Source organism: Eucyclogobius newberryi, unplaced genomic scaffold (genome assembly GCF_026437365.1).
Source record: "Eucyclogobius newberryi isolate DKJ021-1_F unplaced genomic scaffold, fEucNew1.0.hap1 SCAF_12, whole genome shotgun sequence".
NCBI lineage: Eukaryota > Metazoa > Chordata > Actinopteri > Gobiiformes > Gobiidae > Eucyclogobius > Eucyclogobius newberryi.
The window spans coordinates 32,075,455-32,101,722 of record NW_027315746.1 but is presented as its reverse complement, the minus strand read 5'-3'; the positions used below and the strand labels follow the sequence as shown (position 1 = coordinate 32,101,722).

Here is a 26,268-nt window from a genome sequence, read left to right as displayed (position 1 = left end):
TGGACAGGAGCTCAGCGATTGTAGTGTAACACTACAATGACTACTAACTATAATCTTCCAATTAACCCTGTGTTATATAAGTAAGTAACTATAGCCTTACATGATCCCTGTGACTGGATTGTAAGAATATTCCGCTGATTGAATTCCTGCCTATTATTTTGAAATCATAAAGCCAATTCAGTTTTCTCTCTTTCATAAGCCGCACAGCGAATCAGCACATGCTCGACAGTTTCTGGCTCTTGATTACACAAACTGGTAGGATGTTTGCCTATCCTACTCTGCGACCAATTGAGTCCAGTGTGGCGCATTCTCATGCTGTCGCTGCCTGCTGACGTGACGATATAAACTTTATATCATTGTAGCGCAAAACACATACTTTGAAGACATACGACTACAGTAGGTGGTGGTAATGTAACACTTGGATAGCAACCGCCATATAACAAACAAAGAAGAAGAAGAAGAAGAAGAAGTTTTTTTTTAATGGCAAACTGCCAGCTGAAAAGATGTATTTACTGCCACCTACTGTAGTTGTACGTCTTCAAAGTATGTGTTTTACGCTATACCGAAAACAAATAAAAATAAATACAAAATTTAAAAACGAGAGAGAAAGAAAGAGGGAGAAGGAGAGAGAAAGAGAAAGCTGTGTTTTTGTCATGCTGTGCTCATGGCAACCGTACAAGATATGGCCATGGATTACAGTCACTCACAATGGCTTCTTGCCATTGCACAGCTTCTAGTTGGAATTAGTACTGAATTTATATCAAAATACTTGCCATAGTATTATTTGGTATTGGATGAAAAAAATAATAATCACAGGTATCCCATCACTAAAGGACACTTTGATGTTGCATTCTGGGAAATGTAGTCCCTGTGATGTAAAGGTATGATTAATTCCCAGACGTTTTTGTGTCACCTTCAACCATTAAAGAGTTGACCTTTTTAAAAACAAATTAAAACAATGTTAAACAGCTAATGCTGTGTGAGCCTTTATTTTTATTTTAATTCAATTCATTTTATTTTAGTAACGACCTAAATCACAACGGTAGTATCCTGGGGGGCGACAGTGGAAAACAGATTAAACAACGTTCAAAATGAAAACATACTCTTGCGCACGACTTCTACGCTAAACAAAACATTCGCTAACATCAATGCAACGTCAGTGTTGTTATTGTGTTTTTTAATTTTTGTATCGATCCACGGTTTATTGTCACGTGACTGAATAAACCTGATGTTTCTCCTCCTGTCAGTAGACGTAGCATATCGTCATGCAGACAGCAGAGGGCACAACTGAGCCGTTTAATAAGCCGTCTAGTTGGAAGCTTTGTAAGTCATGATTTGGAAAGTCCCTGTCATTCACCATGGCATCATTAGCCTCTGTTCCAATGTAATTATTGGAAGCAAAGTCGGTGGAAACTGAACCCAGACTTTTAGGTCGCTGTTGTGCCAATCTACTTCCTGGCGCATTAAAAAGGCACTACACTTTGATGTTGCATTCTGGGAAATGTAGTCCGTGTCACACACAAGCCCTTTTATGATTTATTCCTTTATGTTTCTGTAGTTACGTCAACCACGCATTAGTTTATCCTTTCACAAAACGTCGTAAACTGTATGTTGTAAAGCTAATGGCGTGCACGCTTTTATAAGACACGACACGTTACGCCTCCGACCGCACTACGCTACCCAAAAGTGCCGTGTCATTACGTAGCTTGCAACGCTCTGTCGCTAAAGTCAAGGCGGCCGCTTCCGTGTTGTTCTTGTGTTTTTCTGCCGATGATAATTGTCGCTAGCGGGACCTAAAGCTCCTCTGACAGCCGCGGGACGACGACACGATGCGGACCCAGTGAAGGCGACCCTCGGACTGGGCTGCGATCCGCCGCAATGTCGCTCCTGCACGGCTCCAAAAAGAAGGATAAGCGCATTTTGTCCGGAACGTGCCCGGACCCGCGGTGCGAGGCGAGGCTGTTCTTCCCGGCGCACGGGAGCGTTAGCATCGAGTGCACCGAGTGTGGGCAGCGGCACGAGCAGAAGAACCTGCTCCGCGTCGAGGAGGTGGGTCATTGTTGTGGTGGTCCAGGCGGGAGTGAGTGACCGCCGGGCCGGGCAGGGTGTGGGGGACACGGGTGGTAGTGGTGGAAGATGACCCAACAAATGCTGCTTGGTTTTCATTTTAGGTTTCATTTTGTTACAAACACATTCAGTGTCACCAGCCTGTTTGGCCGCTTAGATTTGATGCATTTACGTCCCTAGACCGAGTTAGGACTGAGACAAGTTATTAGATTAAATGCAGCTAATCAGGTTTTTCTTTTTTACGCAATCGTGGACTTTTAGACCCTGTAAAAGTTTGTAAACCAATACATTCTAAATGCCGGAATGGAGACTAAAGAGAAATGGAATATAATGTGATTTACCTCAGAATATTCCACCATATGAACAATCAAGGTGTTATTTTCTGTGTGCGTGATAGCAAAGCCCGGTTTAAACCCATGGACTCTTGTATTTGATATTATTTGCTTATTTAATGGGAGATCATGAAAAAAAAAATTTAAATTTTTTTTACTCAACAGAATTAAATACTTGCAGAAATGTTGGCCTTACAATAATGAAACAACAGAACAACGTATCTCTGGAGGCACGTGATTAGGTTCCATGGATGAACACGTCTCCATGGAGATAGAGAGAAGGGTTGTTGTTGTTGTTGTTGTTGTTTTATGGCGGTTGGCATCCAATTGTTGCATTACCGCCAGACTTTATTCCTCAGACTTTTCGTAGTCCTTATGCCTTACTGTGGAATATTATCACCAAAGTAACAACATCTCCATGGAAACAAGCAGGTGGAGGCGCCTCCAGGCCAAGTACGAGTCGAGTTTGTGGAGAGTCAAGCCTGCTCACAGTCTTCAGTGCTATAGAAACGTCCATAATATAACCTAATGGATTTCAATAATAATTTCATAAACAAAGGATTATCCTCTGAACTCTGGTCCAAACCACATTCTCACAGACGATTGGCTGTGCATCTCTGGATTATAAAACCACCCAAGCTGATCATTCACCGTTAGAAATGACTGACTCTCATGCCCCTCGTGGTGGAGTGGATGGCACATATGCCTGCAGTGTGGGACAGCGTTGTGGGTTCGACAACTTTCTGCATGTTTTTCCCCGTTCACTCTGCTCTGTCCTGTTAAATAAAGCTTACGGGCCAAAGCTCTAGGCCAGGCATGTCCAAACTAGGGCCCGGGGGCCCAATGCGGCCCTCAGACCAATTTTTGTTGGACCTCCAGCTTCCTGCTATGTCGGCCCAAACAACAAAAAGTAGTACTTTTTACTGTGAAATTGGGAACATTCAGGCATATTGATGTTATACAAACCTAATATTAATGTTCTATGTCTAATTAAAGTTGTGGACGCTCATCGCCAATACAAAATTTCGAATAATTCACTTTGTCATTCAATAAATTTGACATTGTCAAGTTGTTTGCGGCCCTCTGCCCCGTTTAAGTGTCAAAATGCAGCCCTTGGTGAAAAAAAGTTTGGACACCCCTGCTCTAGGCCTTTGTTAAAGCTGCTCTGCTTGATCAGTGTCAACCCACTCCAATGTGTGCAATTATGTGGAGATCTGCAATTAACTGCTGTGGAGATGATCAATAGTTTCAAGTCATATCACAAAGGTGCAAATAATGTATTTATATGTTGCACTGAAACCTCTAATGTCCAATTTGTGAGCTCCTTTTAATTTCAAGTTCCACGTTTCTCTGGCGTTTCTTGTTCCTCCCTGAGATTTGACAATTGCATAAGTTGTTTAGTTTGTGGTCTGGGACGTGAGTGTCTGACATTGATATTCCTAGAGAAGATGTAATGTATTTCAATTAGACTGACCACCTCAAAAGTATCATTCAACTAAATAAAGTTATTGGAATTAAATGCTGTACTTATTGAAATTAAATTACTTGTAGATATGAATTAAATAAATGTGAAGCACAAAACCATTTTGATATATGTACAATTAATTGGCAACAGGAATGACGTGACAAACATGCAATGTGATGTTGCACCTGTCATGTGACAGACTCTACTTAACATGCAAAATGATCTTAAACTGAGACTGAACTGAAATTTGCACTCATTAATTGTGTCCTGTTTTCATTCCCATAAATGTAAAATGTTCTAAATTTAACATACAACTTAAAGGGAAGTAGCAACAGCTTGAACGTAAAGAACGCCTTGTCTTGTTTTTTTATGCAAATAAACAATCTCAGTCTCACTGAGATCACAATCAATGATTCACTGAAAACTGGTGAATTTTTGGCTACACCACGCCCTCTGTTTCACATGAAAATAAAGGTATTGTCTGCTGAAATGGTTTTTAATCCTCTTATTTTGTCTTTTCAGGTGACAGATCCTGATGTCGTGCTCCATAACCTGCTCAGGAATGCCCTACTCGGTGTCAGCTCGGCCCCGAAGAAAGGCACGGAGCTGGTGAAGGTGAGCACATCTCCACATGTTCTCTGGAGACTATATCAGCTTGTTTTAATGTGGTGCTTTGTTTTTCTACCAAATGTCTTTATAAATTTTCCGTTGCTACATTTGAAACTAAATAGACTTTTAATAACTGCCATTTAACACAGAATAATTGGCCTGTAAGCCTTTAGTTGTTTTGGTGAAGAAGATGAAGAGTTGGGTATAAATCGTTTACATACAAATACAATGTTACAAGAGAGAACACTTGATATGCTGCATCAACTGCAATACAAGAATCCCATGTTTGTATTGGTCTAAACTACAGGGCTAGCAACTTTTAGACATAATGATACCAAAGGGCGGCGGAATAATTTTTGTTTGCTTAAGTTATGTTAAAATGAATGTAATCACATCTCTGATTAATAATGCAAAATTGACTTTTTTGAGCTTTTAACCATATCAATGTTCCCTCAAAACATACCTGGAGTTGTACTTACCTGTAGCTTCTGTCACACTTGATGAATCCTGTTGATGTCCTCTCTTCTGAGCCTCACAAAATGTTCTAGTTTTGTCAAGTCACAGGTAAAGCTGCTGTTTGAAGTAGCGTGTCAGGGGCAAGCTAAGTTTGTTTGTCACCCTGAAGTAATTCTCTCTGCTACAGATAGATGGAGCTCTAACTCAATTCGTGATGTGGGAATTAGCTGACTGATTTGAAGCAATATGTGCTTTTTGTAGACACATTTTGTCACAGTTCTAAAACATAAAATGCCCAAATAACTGTACAAGAGCGTGTATAAAGGGCAGTAATGAAAAAGCAGAATCTGTCCTTATAATCCGAGTTGGCTCCTTTCAGGTGATGGGCTTGTCCAACTACCACTGCAAGCTGCTGTCCCCGGTGCTGACGCGCTACGGCATGGACAAGCAGAGCGGGAAGGCCAAGCTGCTCCGCGACATGAACCAGGGCGAGATGTTCGACTGCTCACTGCTGGGGGACCGCGCCTTCCTCATCGAGCCCGAGCACGTCTCCACGGTGGGCTACGGCAAGGACCGCTCGGGCAGCCTCATCTACCTGCACGACACGCTGGAGGAGGTGAAGCAGGCGAACGGGGGCCGCGAGTGCCTGATCCCAGTGCACGTGGACGGCGACGGACACTGCCTGGTGCATGCCGTGTCCCGGGCGCTGGTGGGCAGGGAGCTGTTCTGGCACGCGCTCCGGGAGAACCTCAAACACAACTTCAAGCAGAACCTGGACCGGTACAAGGCGCTCTTCCAGGATTTCATCGACGCGGCCGAGTGGGAGGACATCATCAATGAGTGCGACCCGCTCTTTGTCCCACCAGAAGGTACGGGATTGTGCGAACAAAACTGAAGGCCGCTCCAATTAAAACTTGAAATTAGCTTATAATTGTTTGTAAGGGCTGCCGTTGTGTCCTTGGGCAAGACACTTCCTCGCCCTCAATGTTAGTGTACACTGGTGTGTGAATGTGTGAGTTGTTGCTTGATGTAAAGGGCCTTTGAGGGGCTTAAAGGCAGACAAGTGCTATATAAATGTGACTATTTTACAAAGAACCATTCATAATAATAATAATATAACTTTAGTCTTTTACAGCTCTATTCCAAACGCTCAAAGTCATTTTACAATTACCTATGTTCACTCTGTGGGAATCTACTACTGTAACCACAGCTGCCCTGGTGCAGACTGATGCAAGTAATGGTGCCTCAAAACCACGGCCTCTAGTTGGATGCCTAGGTTTTGAGAGCAGACGCTGGAGACAAGGACGTGCATTTGAACTGTGCACAAATCTGCCTCTCGCTTCCTTGTGCAGTGACTGCTGTTCAGAGGAATGTCTGCTTCTCTGAAGAAAGCTCCTGACTTGTTGCTGCTCCGCAAATTTGGCCTTAAGTTCAGATATTTCAACTCTGTCGCCCTTAACGCGGATGGCCTGGACCACATAGACTTTAGACGCCTTAACGCGTGGAAAGTCTTAAAGTGAGTAAGTGTGTATGACAGGTTATGATTTCTAAGGTTTGACATTATTTGGTTGAATAAAACCTGTTCTAAATATGATGTTTTACACCAATCTGGTGTCACTTTGAGAGGAAAAGCTGAAAAACATGTTGAGAATGAAAGGTAGAGCAGAACACACAGAACATTAAGTAGACTCCATCCAAATATTGTATCATATATATCATTTCTGTGACCTTAGTGGAGATTTGGATTTTGGAAACTGTTACGGAATTTCCTTGTGAAAATTTCAAAACAACATTTTTAAAACTGGGATTGCTAAATCTTAAATATAATAATTTCAACTAGGGCTGCAGCTATCAATTATTTTAGTAATCTATTAATCTATTGATTTTTTTTTCTTCGATTAATCGATGAAGCGGTTAATTTTTTTGTACAATCCGTAAACCATTTAAAAGCATATTAAATCGTTTTTTAAATAAAGGTTATAGTTCATTATAATAAACAAATAACAAATTGAGTTTCTACCTAAAAAAAAAAAACACATTTTATTCTTAATTTCACATAAGTTTGTGCCCAAAACGGCAACATTTCACTTCACCAGTCCAAGTGTTCTGTTTGAACATAAAGAATATATAAAGAAAATATATAAAGGGCTAATTAACTTGTCACCAGACTGTTTGTAACAGTTACAGTTTGAATTCATTTGCGTTTCTGTCACATAACTTAAAATAAGACATTAGTTTGTAAAACATTGTGTGTGGGACAGTGATGCTGGTGTTTGGAGCGGCAGCTCTACATTTTACATTTTGTCACTTTACGGCGTTGTCTCCGCGTCATTGCGGACTTTCTGTTTCACATCAGATTATTATAACATAGTCGTGCTCCTCCTGCTGTTTCCATAGATGTATCGCTGTTTCAAGGCGCCGCAGACGAGCGTGTGGCATGTTTTAAACGTACGATGTGACTGGGAAGCAGAGTGTGGAGCGGTGGCGCGGTGAGGACGCGGGTGCTGGGGCGCACGGCGCACGGAACTAGTGGTGGTTGCTCGCGGCAGCTCGCGGCACCTGCTCTTTTACACAACAAAACTCTTCCCGGTCGCACCTATAGATCCATGAGTCACACTCGTGAGTTTAAAACACGCCGCTCTCTCTGTTTTGCTTCAGCTGCTTCAGGAAGAAGCTCCGTGGGAAACAAAAGCGTCATAAGTCGTTCCGTGCGCTCCGCAGATTCACGTGTTTTTAATGAAATATGTAAATTCAACGAAGCATCGAATCAATGAAATAATAATCAAAGCTTTTTTGTAATCGAATTATTCGATTAACTCGATTGATCGTTGCAGCCCTAATCTCAACTATGTTTTAGTAAGATTAATAGTTCAGCTTGTCATAGGCAAGTTTCACTTGCATCTAGTGACATGCAGAGCTGCTTAGCCTCGGTCATGCCTTTTTTAAATATTTAATGGGCAAATCGAGTTTATTTGTAGAGCACAGTTTATACACAAGTCAATTCAAAGTGCTTCACTCATCACAAAACGGATAAAAGGGAAGCGTGCAAATGAAGTCCTTTCAGTCGTATGCACAGCCTAAACAAAACCGTTTTGAGCATTGATTTGAACATTGTCTGTTCGATATTTACATATATTTACTAAATCTATGTCAAAAACGTATGGAAAGTTTGCTTCCAGAACCATGGGAGACTTTAAAGAGGACTGGATTGTTGAGCGCAATTGGTCAAAATTACCTCAAGTAGTACTTTAAGTAAGTAAGTTTATTTTTGTGTGAGACTGACCTAACCATCGGTTTCTAAACCTGAAATAAAGGTGTGATTGAATGATCAAACGTCACCAATATGAATGATGAGTTTTGTGGACCACCAGTCTGACTGTGACCCTTTGCCTTGCTGCCCCGCTGCAGTCTCACATCCATGTAATAACCAAGCCCAACCCTGCTTAGGTTCTGACAAGAAGGCATTCACCAAAGGGAGTGTCTGCAGAGCCGCGGCGCGCGGCCGAAAAAGCCATGTTATTTTTGTGCCGGCCGCGCGCCGCGGCTCCTGAAACTGCGCCGCTATTTGACCGCGTTTTAGCGCCGTTTTAGACCGCGCCGAGTTAAGGTTAAGGTTAAGGTTAGGGTTAAGGTTAAGGTTAAGGTTAACGTTAAGGTCAGGGTTAGGGTTAGGGTTAAGGTTAAGGTTAACGTTAAGGTCAGGGTTAGGGTTAAGGTTAAGGTTAAGGTTAGGGTTAGCCATGAGACTATAACGGACTATAAGGGAAATGCCGCGGTCCCTGAAACTGCGCGGCCATTTGACCGCGCTGCGGCTCTCCAGCCACGGCCTTCACCAAAAGCACTCTAGTGACCAAACCGCTGTCATTTGTTGCCAGGCGTTCCTCTGGGTCTGCGGAACATCCACATCTTCGGTCTGGCCAACGTCCTGCACCGGCCAATCATCCTGCTGGACTCTCTGAGCGGCATGAGGAGCTCTGGGGACTACTCTGCCACTTTCCTGCCCGGCCTGGTCGCAGAGGAGCAGTGTCGCGCTAAGGACGGCAAGCTCAACAAGCCCATCTGCATCGCCTGGAGCAGCTCGGGACGCAACCACTACATCCCCCTGGTGGGCATCAAGGACACGGTGCTGCCCAAGCTGCCCACCCGCCTCATGCCCAAAGCCTGGGGAGTGCCGCAGGAGCTCATCTGCAGGTAACGTATACAGAACAATGTCCACTAGATCCGGATGTCACTGAATCATTTGTATGTGAATCATATGTGAAACTTGAGATTATTTTCTTGTAGTCGAGGTTTTGTAGATGATATAACGTGGAATTTTAGCTGCGAGTGGCAAAAATGTAATACTGTAATGCAAAAAATTTATAATGTAATTGTCTCCTGTAAAAGTTCTGAACTGAATTAAATATTTAGTTTTTACCTGACATCTTAAAAAAGAATGTCAACAGTTGAAAAGCAGTTAAACAATAGAAGACTGCAGCTACGCTCATGTTTATTCTCTCATTACAGAAGTTTAGGTGAAACAAAACAAAAGCTCCACAGATAAAAATTAGGCAAAAAAAGCAAACCAAATTCATACATTTTTGCTGATCATAATTCTGCAACTCAGATGAATATTGAGGGGCGCTTTTAAATAAAACTTATGTAGGTGCATAACCACTGCAGATGAAAAACCATGTTTGTAAAAATCAGGATTCAGTGCCGTGTACATCAGGTCCTGGAGCATTTGCCTCACAGAGAATCCTGAAATATGAACTGCTAAAGACCTCGTGGAAAGGAGCTATTCAGTTCTTTGTGAATGGTATTACTTTACCTTTTAGAACTATGGTGCATTGTGCCTTGTGAGTGCCCCGTGGTTAAACTGCACCTGCTCACTTAGGTACATCAAGCTGGAGGCGGACGGGAGCTGTGTGATCGGGGGCGACCGCAGCCTCCAGGACAAGTATCTGATGAGGCTGGTCAACGCCATGGAGGAGGTGGGTCTCTGCACATCTGACACGGGTGCATGTTTTATAACTATTATAAAAAAATGTAAAACATTGTCTTTTGGATTGGAAAAAGTCCTCAAAATGTTGCAAATAACAGTAAGGCTACCCCAAATAAATTGTCTGTTTGCTGTAACCCGAGCCAACATTTTTCAAGTGGGTCGGACGGTAGGCAAATTCTAATTTTTTTTTTACTTTGAGGGCAAAAAAAAAAAGATCCACATTTTGCCATTTTTTGACTCGGAGTGACCGCCAGGGGTCAGGCTTCAACGGTCCAGGGGTCAGGCTTCAACGGTCCAGGGGTCGGGCTTCAACGGTCCAGGGGTCGGGCTTCAACGGTCCAGGGGTCGGGCTTCAACGGTCCAGGGGTCGGGCTTCAACGGTCCAGGGGTCGGGCTTCAACGGTCCAGGTGTCGGGCTTCAACGGTCCAGGGGTCGGGCTTCAGGCTTCAACGGTCCAGGGGTCGGGCTTCAGGCTTCAACGGTCCAGGGGTCGGGCTTCAACAGTCCAGGGGTCGGGCTTCAACAGTCCAGGGGTCGGGCTTCAACAGTCCAGGGGTCAGGCTTCAACAGTCAATGACGGAAAACGTCTCGATCAACCCAGTCAGGAGACTAAATCTCACGATTTTAAGATATTTCAATGAACCTTTTGTACGCTGCTATCCTTTATTTTGGTAGCGAAGGCGAGCGGGGAGAACACACGGGCGCCGCCATATTTGTTGTGATGACGCTGCTGGGCGTATTCCAATCCCAGAATGCATTGCGTAAGACACCGTGATAGAGAGTGACATGTATTATGGACACTTCAGTGGCGCCGACAGAGTCAAACCAACTTGTAAAAGGCAATTCAACGACTCTTATGCGCGATCTGTGTTGTTACAGACTCATGTGGAGGACTGAATATGAAGACGCACATGTGTTGCGCAGTGCGTTATGAGTCCTTTGGGATGTAAGATAGGTTTACCAACGTGATGAAAATATTCAACACGGCGGTTTAGGAAAGACCGGTCGGTGAGTCGCAAAATAGTTGAAAAATAAAATATTTTGACCTTTTTTTCAACAAAATGCTGATACATTTTTTTCAGTCCGCTAGTTTCGTACCGGGTCGGTCGGGTTACGGCAAACAGACATATTTATTATTTTGCTCAGCCTAACAGTAACAATAAATCAATATGCATGTAGCTACACATTATTACGGTTGGTGTTTCCCAATAATAGCTGAGCTTTAAATCAGTGTAAGTTTTGCCCCAGCTCAGGTAAGAGCAGGACTTGGGGTCAAAAAGAGACCGCAGTGTGCTGTCTATCAAATTATTGCATGTTTTATTTTCTAAATTCTGGCCTCTGAAATTTGTGAAAACCCTTATCATGATGAATAATCAGATGCCCAGAATGCATTAGGTAAGTGAGAATTAACATAGGACTGCGGTTTCAAATTAACACGTTTTAAGACTGTAAAAATCAGATGGAGCACCTTTTTAACTTTAATTTACTCAGTCCTTTTTATATTAGTTGAAACAATAAGTGACATATTTATTCAAAAAAGTTGTATTCAGTATTATTATTGTAATATCATATTATACAATAAGATTTATTTATTTCAGGGGCAGTGCATTGTAATTGATTTACTTTGATACCATAGTCTTGTATAAGTCTCACTATCTATTTTTTTAAATTGTTTTTTAGTTAATAATCAAAATGGTTCTGGTTATGGACATGTCACATAAGGCGCTGGTACAGCTAGCAGCCCGGTGTAAACGCTCCTCTTTTTTCTCACACTTTTTTCACACTTATTGCGCTTTATCTGCTATATTTAAAAAAAAAAAAAATCTATTTTACTGTACGATAGGGACACGCGCTGGAATCATTTTTAATTCAACTGTTTTTGACTTTTTTCGGCTGGATTTTGAGTGTTTTTTGTCGCGTCGTCGTGATGTGAGCTAGCTCTGAGCTAGCCCCCGCCCCCCCCCCCCGCGCCCTCCGGCCGCCGCTGACGTACGGTGTGCCGCGGTACACTTTTATATAAAAGAGGAACTTCACGAACGATCGGGACACGCACTGGAATCACTTTAATTCAACTTGTTTTGACTTTATTCGGCTGGATTGAGTGTTTTCGTCGCGTCGTCGCGATGTGCCTTGGCTTCGAGCCCCCCCGGCCGGCGGCGGTGCGTGTTTACACAAAGGAGGAACTAATGAAACTGCGGAGAACAGTCGTCTTACCCGGAGATCGTCACGTTATCCCGGCGGACATCCTAAGGAAAACGCAGCGAAGCAGAAGGGCTGGACGTAAAATCCGAGAGAAGAGAGGAGGAAATAGAAAGCCGGTTCCCGCCGTAGTCATGGGTAACGTGAGGTCCCTTCAAAATAAAATGACGGAAATAGCGAGCCTCATGCGGTCCCAGAGGATTTATAGGGACAGCAGCGTCTTGATTTACAGAGTCCTGGTTTAACACCAGAAATGCCAGACTCTATTGTAGGTTTGGACAATTTTCATCTGCTGCGGGCGGACAGAATGAGAGAATGCGGAAAGAAAAGAGGTGGAGGTCTGGCTGTGTATGTGAACATGAGCTGGTGCAAATCCGAACACTGCACAGTGAAGGAGCAGCTATGTAGCAGGGATATTGAACTATGAGGCCATATTATCTGCCCCGGGAGTTCTCACATGTGATTTTGATCGCAGTCTATGTGGCCCCGTCTGCCGATGCTGAATATGCTTGTGAAGCACTGCTCTCCTGCAGTTGTAGGCTACAAACACAGCACCCAAAGGCTCTCTTCCTCGTCTCTGGTGACTTTAACCACGCTTCTCCCTCTTCTGTTCTACCAACATACACCCAGTATCTTACCTGCTCAACCAGAAACAATAGAACATTGGACTTGTTTTTTGCCAACACCAAAGAGGCTTATTCCTCTTCCCCCCTCCCTCCCCTGGGCAGCTCAGACCACAACCTTGTACATCAGAGGCCTGTGTATGAACCCATCGTGCGCAGGCAGCCTGTGATGTCCCGTGAGGTGAGGATGTGATCTGGTGAGAGTGGGGAGGCTTTGAGGGACTGCTTCAGCACCACTGTCTGGACTGAGCTCTATGACCCACATGGGAAGGACATCAACACCGTCACAGAGTGCATCACGGACTACATCAACTTCTGTTTTGAGAACATTGTTCCCTCCCGGACGGTGCAGTGTTTTCCAAACAACAAGCCATGGATTAACTGTGAACTGAAGGCTCTGCTGAAGGAGAAGAAGAGAGCCTTCAGGTCAGGGAACAAGGAGGAGCTGAGGACTGTGCAGAAGGAGCTGAGGAGGAAGATCAGGCAGGCCAAGGCCAGCTACAAGAGGGGGATGGAGGAGCAGCTGTAGCAGAAGAACATTCAGGGAGTGTGGAGAAGCCTGAAAACCATCTCGGGCTTCAAAATCCCCCCTGCCCGGACAGAGGGGGATCTACAGTGGGTCATTGATTTAAATGCTCACGTCTTGTGATTTGATCGGTCACCCACCCCTCCCCCTGCACAGCTGCATGCTCCCTCTTCCACAGCTGGACAATGCGGTTGGTCTCTGACACAACAACTATTCTAGTCACAAAAACACATCATGACCTCATGGGCTTTGTAACGCCAAAGCAATGGGAGGAGTACTTTTACGGACTACGACAGAGTCTGAGGACTACGAAACGTCTGAGGAATAAAGTCTGGCGGTAATGCAACACTCGGCCATAAAACAACAACAACAACAACAACAACAATGCCCTGCATCTGTTCCTCTTCGCTTATCTGCCCCGGACCATCAGCTCCCCACTTCACCTGGACTCACCCATCCCCCCAGCACACGGTCCCCCTGCCAACCACTGACTGTCACAACAGCACAGGTGAGGAGTGAGCTGAAGAGGATTAAAGTGAGGAAGGCAGCAGGACCTGATGGCATCAGCCCCAGGCTCCTTAAGTCCTGCGCAGATGAACTGTGTCGAGTTATGGAGCATGTCTTCAACATGAGCCTGAAGCTGAGGGTGGTACCACTCCTGTCTGGTACCTGTGCCTAAGACACCGCGTGCCAAAGACTTCAACAGCTTCAGCCCGGTGGCTCTCACGTCCCACCTGATGAAGACACTGAAGCGGCTGGTCCTGGACCACCTCCGCTCCACCGTGAGCTCAGCCATGGACCCCCTGCAGTTTGCATATCGGTCTGGCATCGGAGTGGAGGACGCCGTCATCTCCCTGCTGCACCGCTCTCTCTCTCACCTGGAAAAGCCTGGCAGCTCTGTGAGGATCCTGTTCTTCGATCTTTCCAGCGCCTTCAACACCATCCAGCCGCTGCTCCTGAGGGACAAGCTGGAGACTGCTGGTGTGGAGTAGAACCTGGCAGAGTGGATCCTGGACTACCTCACGGACCGACTCCAGTTTGTGAGAGCACGGGACTGTGTGTCTGACACTCGGGCCTGCAGTGTGGGGGCGCCCCAGGGCACCGTCCTCGCGCCCTTTCTCTTCACCCTTTACACTGCAGACTTCAGACATGACACGGACAGCTGTGTCCTGCAGAAGTTCTCTGATGACTCTGCCATCATCGGACTCATCACGGACGACGATGATGCGGAGTACAGAGGACTGACGCAGGACTTTGTGGACTGGTGTCAGCGGAACCACCTCCTCATCAACGCGGGGAAGACCAAGGAGATGGTGGTGGATTTCCGCAGACGCCACCCCACTGCCCCCTCACCAGTGAAAATCCAGGGACGGGACATTGAGAGAGTGGACTCATACAAGTACCTGGGTGTTTATCTGAACCAAAAACTGGACTGGACTCATAACACAGACGCACTGTACAGGAAGAGCCAGAGTCGGCTCTACCTCCTGAGGAGACTCGGGTCTTTTGGAGTGACAGGGCCACTCCTGAAGACCTTCTACGAGGTGGTGGCATCAGCCCTCCTGTACGGTGTGGCCTGCTGGAGGAGCAGCATCACAGAGAGGGAGAGGAGGAAGCTGGACAGAGTCATCAAGAAGTCCAGCTCCGTCCTGGGCTGTGCTCTGGACTCGATGCAGGAGGTGGGGGACAGAAGGGTCCTGGCTAGATTCACATCTATGCTGGACCATGAGTGTTGCCTCCTGCAGGACACTCTGTCCGCTCTGGAGAGCAGCTTCAGTGACAGACTTGATCCACCCTCGCTGTGTGAAGTCTTTCCTTCCTGCTGCTGTCAGACTTCATACAAACACTGTTAGTCCTGAACACTCGCAATACTGACCTAACCATGTGCAAGTCATATGTGCAATTACTGTGAAATTCATGTGCAATCCATGTGCCGTCGTGACACATATTCATGTGCACTTCCTATAAGTGATCTGTTCTTTTCTTCTGTATCTACCTCTGTATCTACCTGCATCAATGAAATTCCCCCATGTGGGACAATAAAGGAATATCTTATCTTATCTAAAAAACAGAAATCCCATTCAGAACATTCAACATCGACAATGCTCTTTCAGTGATCAAATGTGACTCACCACCCTAAAAACCGCCACAAGTCGGCCCCGACCAAAGTGAGAAAAAGACCAATTAAGTTTTTTTTTTTTTTTTTTTTTTCAAATTAGCGATTTTGTTTTTTTTTGCAGAATCTGCAAGTTGAAGTTATAAAGGAGCCCTTCTGTGCTTCAGATGACACTATTGGTTGTCTTAAAAGTATACATTTAAGCTGTTAAAAATGGGTAGTTTTCAGGTCTTTTTCCAGCGCTCCTCGGGGGCGTCACCTTATGCAATGTTGTTATTTTTGGACCAATCAGCTGGAAGCACATGGCTACTTATTCAGCTACTTATCCAGCAGCAGCAGCTACGTGTTCTCCTCGGCTAACTCGGCTAGCTTGTTTCGTTGTTGTTATCGTCCTCTCTGTGGCTTATTTTTCGGTGTTGTTTTGCATTTCTTGACCCGTGGGTTGTGTGGGTCGTGCCGGGTGTGCTTTTATGGTTGTTTGGTGTTAGTTTTTGTGATTTTATTGTCACTTTTGCCGCTGAGTTTGGCTTGTTCCACCAGAGCTGAACGGAGCTAAGCTAAGCTGTGAGATCTGTAGCACTGGACCCCTGCATTGCATTGCAACGGAACTGAGGTACTTTTACTCTTAAGGATTGCTTTAACGCTGTGTATTATGGTGGTCTGGTGTTAGTTTTCGTCACTTTTGCCTCGGGCACCGGACCAGACGGCGCTAAGCTATGCTATGCTGTGAGATCTAGCAGTGTTATTGGTTTGCCAAACGTGAAGTTAAACTGCTTGTGACTGGTTTATCCACGGTCAGTCACAAATATGTTTGCTATGTTGTCCAGACTTATTCTAGTGTTGTTGTTTTTCAGGTTTTTATGGAGAAGCACAGTATCCACCCCTCTCTGGTGGCTGATGTTCACCAGTACGTTTACCGCCGCACCGGGGTCATCGGCATCCAGCCCGAGGAGGTGACAGAAGCTGCTAAGAAGTGTGTGCAGGAGAACCGGCTCCACCGCTGCCTGTTGTGTGGAGCCCTGTCTGAACTGCACGTGCTGCCCGAGTGGCTGGCCCCTGGAGGAAAACTCTACAATCTGGCCAAGTCCACACACGGACAACTGCGACCCGATAAGAACTACAGCTTCCCCTTGAACAGCGTGGTCTGCTCATACGATCCACAGAGAGACACGCTGGTCCCCGACTACAAACTGAGCTCTCTAAGTACGTGCAACTGGTGCCACGGGACGTCTGTGCGGCGTGTGCGCGGAAACGGGTCAGTGGTTTATCTGGACGGAGACAGAACCAATAGCAGATCTCAGGGAGGCAAATGTGGCTGTGGATTTAAACACTTTTGGGAAGGCAAAGAGTATGACAACCTCCCTGAAGCGTTTCCTATCACGTTAGAGTGGGGCGGCCGCGTGGTGAGGGAAACAGTTTACTGGTTTCAATACGAGCTAGACCCTTCATTAAATAGCAATGTTTATGACGTAGCAATGAAGCTAGTTACAAAACACTTCCCTGGAGAGTTTGGGAGTGAGATACTGGTGCAAAAAGTGGTCAACACCATCTTGCATCACACCGCAAAGAAGAATCCGGATGAATATAATCCTGTAACAATAGATGGCGCTCATGCCCCGCTCATTTCTGAAACGGAACCTCTGACTGACTCTCACCCACCAACCAAGATAATTTTAACGGGTCAAAAAAGCAAGACTCTGCACAAAGAGGAGCTGACCATGAGCAAAGCCGAGCGGAGCCTTCAGCAGAGCATCACCGAGCAGGCCGGGCTATCGCAGAAACGCCGCACCGACAAACTAAAGCAAGAACAAAAAATGAGTGAGGGGCGTGTCTCTCCAGATAACTCCTCCCCTTCCTCGTCCGCTCCAGCCACACCCACAAAGTCCCCATTGTCTTCGTCGTCCAGCAAGGAGAAGAAGCTGCGGGTGACGACTAGTGACGGCAGACAGGCTATGCTAACACTACAAGCGAATACAACGTTTATGGAGTTACAAAAAAGCATAACGAAAGAGTTTAATGTGCCTCCGTCACAGCAGTGTATCCGCCACGGTTTCCCCCCAAAAGAACTGCTCCCACCAAAGGACGGAGAGGAGAACGAGCCAGTGGCACTGCAGCACGGAGACCGGGTCAGCGTGGAAATACTGGTGCGCAAAGGCCCAGAGGAGAAGACCCTCAGTTCCCACTCTGGAGCCTCGGACAAGAACCAAGAGACGGGGAGCAGCCGGGTCAGACGAGAGCTGCAGGACGGCATCGACCTGGAGATGTCCTCGCTCTGCCTGCTGGCCACACTCATGGGTAAGTCCTCTGCCTGCTGGCCACACTCATGCGTAAGTCCTCTGCCTGCTGGCCACACTCATGCGTAAGTCCTCTGCCTGCTGGCCGCACTCATGCGTAAGTCCTCTGCCTGCTGGCCGCACTCATGCGTAAGTCCTCTGCCTGCTGGCCACACTCATGCGTAAGTCCTCTGCCTGCTGGCCACACTCATGCGTAAGTCCTCTGCCTGCTGGCCACACTCATGCGTAAGTCCTCTGCCTGCTGGCCACACTCATGCGTAAGTCCTCTGCCTGCTGGCCACACTCATGGGTAAGTCCTCTGCCTGCTGGCCACACTCATGCGTAAGTCCTCTGCCTGCTGGCCACACTCATGGGTAAGTCCTCTGCCTGCTGGCCACACTCATGGGTAAGTCCTCTGCCTGCTGGCCACACTCATGCGTAAGTCCTCTGCCTGCTGGCCACACTCATGCGTAAGTCCTCTGCCTGCTGGCCACACTCATGCGTAAGTCCTCTGCCTGCTGGCCACACTCATGCGTAAGTCCTCTGCCTGCTGGCCACACTCATGCATAAGTCCTCTGCCTGCTGGCCACACTCATGCGTAAGTCCTCTGCCTGCTGGCCACACTCATGCGTAAGTCCTCTGCCTGCTGGCCACACTCATGCGTAAGTCCTCTGCCTGCTGGCCACACTCATGGGTAAGTCCTCTGCCTGCTGGCCACACTCATGGGTAAGTCCTCTGCCTGCTGGCCACACTCATGCGTAAGTCCTCTGCCTGCTGGCCACACTCATGGGTAAGTCCTCTGCCTGCTGGCCACACTCATGCGTAAGTCCTCTGCCTGCTGGCCACACTCATGCGTAAGTCCTCTGCCTGCTGGCCACACTCATGCGTAAGTCCTCTGCCTGCTGGCCACACTCATGGGTAAGTCCTCTGCCTGCTGGCCACACTCATGCGTAAGTCCTCTGCCTGCTGGCCACACTCATGGGTAAGTCCTCTGCCTGCTGGCCACACTCATGCGTAAATCCTCTGCCTGCTGGCCACACTCATGCGTAAGTCCTCTGCCTGCTGGCCACACTCATGGGTAAGTCCTCTGCCTGCTGGCCACACTCATGCGTAAGTCCTCTGCCTGCTGGCCACACTCATGGGTAAGTCCTCTGCCTGCTGGCCACACTCATGCGTAAGTCCTCTGCCTGCTGGCCACACTCATGCGTAAGTCCTCTGCCTGCTGGCCACACTCATGCGTAAGTCCTCTGCCTGCTGGCCACACTCATGGGTAAGTCCTCTGCCTGCTGGCCACACTCATGCGTAAGTCCTCTGCCTGCTGGCCACACTCATGGGTAAGTCCTCTGCCTGCTGGCCACACTCATGCGTAAGTCCTCTGCCTGCTGGCCACACTCATGCGTAAGTCCTCTGCCTGCTGGCCACACTCATGCGTAAGTCCTCTGCCTGCTGGCCACACTCATGCGTAAGTCCTCTGCCTGCTGGCCACACTCATGGGTAAGTCCTCTGCCTGCTGGCCACACTCATGCGTAAGTCCTCTGCCTGCTGGCCACACTCATGGGTAAGTCCTCTGCCTGCTGGCCACACTCATGCGTAAGTCCTCTGCCTGCTGGCCACACTCATGCGTAAGTCCTCTGCCTGCTGGCCACACTCATGCGTAAGTCCTCTGCCTGCTGGCCACACTCATGCGTAAGTCCTCTGCCTGCTGGCCACACTCATGGGTAAGTCCTCTGCCTGCTGGCCACACTCATGCGTAAGTCCTCTGCCTGCTGGCCACACTCATGCGTAAGTCCTCTGCCTGCTGGCCACACTCATGGGTAAGTCCTGGGTGAGGGTCAGAGTCCTGGGTGAGGGTCAGAGTCCTGGGTGAGGGTCAGAGTCCTGGGTGAGGGTCAGAGTCCTGGGTGAGGGTCAGAGTCCTGCGGGGTCAGAGTCCTGCGGGTGGGTCAGTGAAGGTCAGCCATTGCACACTCTATTCATGATCCTAGCTTTGACCTAACCCTTTGGTACTTGTGGGAAAACAAACAGGTTTTGGTGTGTTGCACAATAGAGACATCTGATCTCTTATGTTATCTGTGGAAAACATGTACCTACTTTTTGAACACAAGTGAAAGTGTAAATTAGGCTAAAAACAATAGCTGGTAAAATCTGGTGAAAATGTAAATGTAACAGAAGTACTGTCTAGAATACATCTACTGCAGGATTACTCAAACCTGTGTGAATGAAGCCACACGAAGAATGAATGAAGAACCTTGAAAATATAGCATGAAGCTCGAGAGATAAGTTAGAAAAGAACAGACTGGGACCGTCATGCTTGGCAGGGATAAAAATAGTCTTTGATAATATATTTTCTTAAAATATTTGCTTTAATAATAAATCCAAATTAGATTGAGAGCATGTTGTCCAGGTTAAACGGTGAGAGAATGTGCTGAGCTGTAGGAGCCGTGAGGGGAAGAGCGGGGGAGGACTGCACTGGACTCTGACCCAATCACTCTGATATCTCAGGGAAATGAGATGTTGCAACAGTCACTGCCCTCAGCGCTACGGCCGAGCACACCACCAACATTAGATATGCAGTATGTGTTTCAAAATTGTTGGTAAAAGTCTTAACTACCGTATTTTTCGGACTATAAGTAGCACCTTTTTTTCATCATTTTGGCTGGGGTGGGACTTATACTTATATACTTCTACTCCGGAGCGGCTTATATGTGATATTATTTGTTATTTCCACACTTTCAACTGCATTTCATACTCCAGCGCAACTTATATATGTTTTTTCTCTATTATGCATTTTTTGGCTGGTGCATCTTTTGGCTGGTGCATCTTATACTCTGGTGCGACTTATAGTCCGGAAAATACGGTACAAGTAGATTATTAAATTATCTCTTAAAAATGTTTTCTATTCTATAAATAAGTCTTTGCAATTGCATGACCACTCCCTCTCATATTTCAGCCACAGTCATATCTGCTTATGTAACTTAGACCTATGGAATACATTGAGTGGTACAGAATGCAATGTATTTCCCCACTCTCACCCCCATTCCCCATTTCACGCTGTCCTGTCCAACAAAGCCTACAGGCCCAAAACTCTTCAAAAAGAAATAGAAATGCACTGCATTCTATAAATAATTCAAACTTTTCTTTTTTCAAGATTATTTACCTTTGTACATTAGAATCTTTGAATTTGAATAAAGACAAATGATAGAAGTACTGCATACCAGTGAACAACATGAGCTTGTTTTGAAGACCTGACTCGTCCAAAGGACTGGTCTCGACCCTGAGTAACCTTTGCCCCTCTCTGTGCCCCCTCTCTGTGCCCCCCCTCTGTGTCCCCCTCTGTGCCCCCTCTCTGTGCCCCCTCTCTGTGTCCCCCTCTGTGTGCCCCTCTGTGTGCCCTCCCTCTGTGTCCCCCCTCTGTGTCCCCCTCTGTGCCCCCTCTCTGTGTCCCCCCTCTGTGCCCCCCTCTGTGCCCCCTTCTGTGCAGGTGAAGATGTCTGGTCATACGCTAAGAAGCTGCCCCACCTGTTCCAGCAGAAAGGAGTCTTCTACAACATCGTGAAGAAGGATATGGGTAAACTCTACCGTCTCCTCTACTGTGTCATCAGGGTTATGAAAGGGGCTCTGACTAAATGTGTTTAATGTAATAAAGTAAACCGTAAAGTAATAGTGTTTCAGCCTCAGAAAAGATGTATTGTAAAAGTAGCTTTCTAGCGGTCAAGATTCAGATTTAGATTTATTTAAGTGAACAATACATATAACCCAGAATTAGCCTATTTTCAGGTCAGAAACTACATATAACAATACAGTACAAATGACAAGCTTCCAGTTAAACTCTTCAGATTCAGTGGTTACAGACCTGGTTCCTCTTGAGCCAACACTTAAGCTTTGTCTTAAATGTGTTTAATGTCAGACTGAGAGCAGCTGATGCCTTTGACTGACAGACTGTGACTGAAGGCTGCGTCTCAGAGGAACTGCAGCGTCTCTGCTTCCACATCGGAATTTAGTCAACTCATTCAGGGGAGGGGGAGAAAGACCATGTCAACTTTTATGAACTGAAATAGCTGATTTGAATTTATAAATGGTCAAAACTTTGTAAAGTGTATTAGATTCCTGATAAAATCATTTCATGACCTTCCTGGGAAAATAATGAATTGTTGTATTGCTCATTCCAACCTTGACGACAACTGTACTGGTACAACTGTACTTGTACAACTGTACTTGTACAACTGTACTTGTACAACAAGTTTGTCTTTGCTCTTAACATTCCTCTGGCCTCTGTCATAAAAACAAATCTGTGGACTGGTGCTTCCTGTCAAATAAATCTTGTCTGTCTGTCTCTCTGTCTGTGTGTCTCTGTGTGTGTGTGTGTCTCTGTGTGTGTGTGTGTCTCTGTGTGTGTGTGTGTGTGTGTGTGTCTCTGTGTAGGGCTGCTGGATGGGAAGCACTGCACCCTCCCTCACCTGTCTGGGAAGACGTTCGTGTACAGCGCAGCAGAAGACCGGCTGGAGCTGTGTGTGGACACAGCAGGACACTTCCCTGTGGGGCCTGATGTGGAGGAGCTGGTGAAGGAGGCCATGCTGCAGCTGCGCTCGGAGGCCTCCAGAGGGAGCCGTGAGGGCAGCCCCTCACAAAACGCCCTAAAGCTGGGCAGTGGAGGAGCGGTCCTGAAGAAGGGGCAGCTGCACAACGTCACGGCCTTCCAGGGAAAGGGACACTCGCTGGGCAGCTCCAGTGCAGGCTCCCCTCCTGAGCACCGGACAGGCACACGCCAGCACCGCAGCGATTCCACCGAAGATGTGGTATGGAACAGTTGATTTGCATTCATTATATAATCAGAAAATATTCCGGGACATTCCAGAGCTCTGGCAGCATGTCCACAGGGTCCTGAAGCCCAAATGATTACACATCTTACATACATATCTTCACTGTGAAATACATCTGAGCTACAAGTATCATAAACAAACATGTGCAAACCTAATTTGACTTTATTCATGTGTTGTTTCAGAATAAAGGTCATTCATTGGCCAGCTCCATTGGAGGTTCCTCTCCTCCAGACTATCGGCCAATCACACGGCAGCACAGCAGTGGGGTGGACCTGAGTGCCAGTGTGAGCCGAGGACCTGCAGATCTGTCGGACATCGCGGAGGACGCGTCCAGAGAGCTGGTACCGCTACTGCTTATCTACATCTACATGTTCTCCATTTATCCAATAGGTTACACCGGAAAGAACTGGGACTGACCCCACTGCAGACGGGTCAGTCCCACTGCAGACTGCAGACGGGTCAGTCCCACCGCAGACGGGTCAGTCCCACCGCAGACGGGTCAGTCCCACCGCAGACGGGTCAGACAGGGGACTCACCTGTCTGCACAGAAGAAAGTCACAGTCAGTGAATGACACTGAAAATAATTTAGCTCATTTAAACTCTGTTATTTCAGGGAAATATGCGATTATACAGTTGCTGTTTTTTTTTTTTTTAATCTCCTAAGGGGGGCTCACCAGAAAAGTTTGAGAAGCCCTGGGTTAAACAATTAAATAAAGTAAATAATCTATTTCTAGATGACTAAAATAATGTATAGCTGCTGCCTCTGGGTGCAATGTGCCAAAAGGCCCTCATATGCTGGAAAGGGTAAAATCACATTCCTTACAACTGCATGCTAACATTAGCATGCCAGGCCAGGTTCACTTTTTGTTATATACCTGTGGTAATTTTCCCTGCTTACAGTAGTTGGAGCACTAACACAAATCCTGACGAGGGAACGCCTGACTGATAGAAAGTAGTGAAGTTTTAAAGTACAAACATTACAGTATTTGAAGTTCTAACACATAAGATGCCAAAACAAACGTACAAGAACAAGTTAAAGGACAATAAGAATACAGATAATGCATAATATGTGTCCTTGTTTGTGTGGTTTCCAGGGCAACGCCTCGCGGGAGCTGGTGCGGATGGCTCCGGGCTTCGTGACCATGAAGGACGGGCGAGGAGGCCTGGACCCTGAGGTGATGGAGCAGCAGCGCAGAGCCCTGCAAGAGATGGTCTCCTCCATCCAGGCATCTATGGAGCGGAACCTAAGGGAGCAGAGGGACAGGACGGCATCCAGCAGCCAATCACAGCAGAGCTCGCACCAACCACGTCCAAAGGCGGAGGAGCCAGAGGACATGGAGAGTCAGGAGACCGAGCATACCAGTACTGAGCCAATGGACCATTCCTGATTGGACCTGATGCTTCCAAGCGTCACGCAGTAACGGGGTGAAACATTTGAACAAAGTCCCACGCTACAGCCTGCAGCCTGCTGCCTAGAGCCTGCAGCCTGCAGCCTGCTGCCTAGAGCCTGCAGTCTACAGCCTGCAGCCTAGAGCCTGCAGTCTACAGCCTGCAGCCTAGAGCCTGCAGCCTGCTGCCTAGAGCCTGCAATCTACAGTGAAGCTCACTCTTTCAGACAGGCAAACCCGAGCAACAAAGCAGCCGTGCTTAAGTGTGTGCAGTGACTGTGGATGCTTTAGGTGTTCAGAGGTTTGTGATGCTTTTCTCCTCAGGCTTCAGCGGGGTCCTCAGGAGCGTCTGGAGCGCTGGGTGCCTTAGACTGCAGGAACTGATGAGAACTTCTCAGACGAAATAATGAAATTGAAAATATTTATTGCAGATCAGTTGCATCTTTTATTTTCTATTTTATAAACAATTATATCAACGTAACTCGCAATAGGGTTTATTATTCTGTAAAATGTAATATTATCATATTATAAGATTTAAAATCAAAAATCACACATAAACTTGTGTTTGTGTCATTTCCAGTTCCAGAAGGGGGCAGCAGAGATTTGTCTTCCAAATACAACTCTGTTACTCTAAAAAAAAAAAACATACTTGTCTCCAGGTGTTTCTGCTCAGATTTCTCATCATCACATTATTCCAATTGAGTTTTTCTGCCCATGTACATTTACACACAGGCCCCGTACATTTACACACAGGCCCCGTACATTTACACACAGGCCCCGTACATTTACACACAGGCCCCGTACATTTACACACAGGCCCCGTACATTTACACACAGGCCCCGTACATTTACACACAGGCCCCGTACATTTACACACAGGCCCCGTACATTTACACACAGGCCCCGTACATTTACACACAGGCCCCGTACATTTACACACAGGCCCCGTACATTTACACACAGGCCCCGTACATTTACACACAGGCCCCGTACATTTACACACTGGCCCCGTACATTTACACACTGGCCCCGTACATTTACACACTGGCCCCGTACATTTACACACTGGCCCCGTACATTTACACACTGACCCCTGCATCTCACTAAAGTTAAACATTGACCTGGTTGTTGTATTTGCATCACAATCCTGTTCTGTTTCTGTTCTTATGTTCAAGAAGTACTCTAGAAAAGTGATGACATGATCACACACGTCACTGATGGGTCTGGAAGCTCCTTCCTCCAGCAAAGTCCGCCAGGGCCACTCACCAATATGGAATCAATATTTAAAGGAATATAATGGAATATGTCATGTGTAATACACCTTTTTTCAAATCAGTAAATGCATTTTTTAAATTCACTGAGTGACTGAATGGGAATAATCATACAGTTTGTACACATTTCTCTAGCTGTGTGCCTCTTCTGTTCAGTATCCATGCCGCGTTTCCACTGGTTCACTTTGGAGCGGGTTGGGGCAGTCTCAAAGTGTTTCCACAGTCTTAAGTGTACAGTTCTGGTCTGCTTAGGTCATCTGAGAGGTCTAACTTCAAAAACTCAGCAAAAACAAAAAAATACAAATCATTTCTCAACAAACTGCTCTATTTCTACTTATGATGTTTTGTTCATAAATCAAATCTAAAAGATGCGGCGGGTACAACATATGTTAGAGGCCCTGAACATGAACAGAACCATCCTAAAGTCTCCTGACCGTTCACTTCAAACAGGCCTGTCACCATAATTACTATATCCACATATCGGCCGATAAATGAGAGTTGGCACAATATTTTTCTCACTATTGCAGAGTGTTGAATAAGTAATGTGTATTAATCATTGTAGATACAGACTAACTACTAAAGTGTTTCATTCTGCTCTGTATACATGGACAGTGAAACATTTAGAAAAGCACTTCAAAATGTCTTATTGTGACAGGCCTATTGCAACGTGAAGCATGGAAAAAACAGTTCACTATTTTTAAAATTACTTTGACATATACTACTGAATTCACAATACACATTTGTGTTTTTGTTTTACTTTGCCATTGCTTCTCCACATTGTCTCCACTGGACAATACTTTCTAACAGTCATCTTCCACCTTGCTCTGAGTCCGTCCTCCTGAGGCTTCCGTGTGCGCACATGTAGCGTGTTGTGGGTGGTGCTTCGGCTGTATAATATTTACATAATGTAGCATATACTTGACCTGTACAGAAGTGAGGAACATGCTTTTGTTCACCTGTTGCATGTGTGGGCTTTTCAATCTACAATAAAGCCACTTCCATATGGACTGTGTGTGTGTTTTTGAGGTTGACAGTTGAAAATCTATCCTTTAAAATGCTTTGCAGGCCCCACAACCAAATGTTCATAGTGTTCACAAAGTGAGCTAGACCATAATACGTTACCAATAATTAACTAACA

General features: G+C 46.2%; 2 protein-coding genes across 2 annotated transcripts in view; both read left to right on the top strand.

Annotated features, from left to right (window-relative positions):
• The window catches only part of ptmab (prothymosin alpha b), a 294,345-nt gene that overhangs the window by 127,260 nt on the left and 140,817 nt on the right, over positions 1 to 26,268 (top strand). The window lies entirely within an intron of this gene.
• vcpip1 (valosin containing protein (p97)/p47 complex interacting protein 1) lies at positions 1,673 to 26,137 on the top strand. Its single transcript, XM_072441914.1, has 10 exons — positions 1,673 to 2,049; positions 4,387 to 4,479; positions 5,309 to 5,798; positions 8,805 to 9,120; positions 9,806 to 9,902; positions 16,233 to 17,673; positions 21,133 to 21,219; positions 22,074 to 22,447; positions 22,654 to 22,812; positions 23,566 to 26,137. Exons 1-10 carry the CDS (start codon positions 1,879 to 1,881, stop codon positions 23,857 to 23,859), a joined length of 3,522 nt encoding a protein of 1,173 aa, XP_072298015.1. The 5' UTR covers positions 1,673 to 1,878; the 3' UTR covers positions 23,860 to 26,137.

Excerpts from the sequence above, each read along its gene's own strand:
- vcpip1 (XM_072441914.1), top strand. The coding sequence starts at position 1,879 with ATGTCGCTCCTGCACGGCTCCAAAAAGAAGGATAAGCGCATTTTGTCC. Across the intron at positions 5,799-8,804 it reads GCTCTTTGTCCCACCAGAAG|GCGTTCCTCTGGGTCTGCGG; the intron begins GTACGGGATTGT and ends ATTTGTTGCCAG. Across the intron at positions 17,674-21,132 it reads CCTGCTGGCCACACTCATGG|GTGAAGATGTCTGGTCATAC; the intron begins GTAAGTCCTCTG and ends CCTTCTGTGCAG.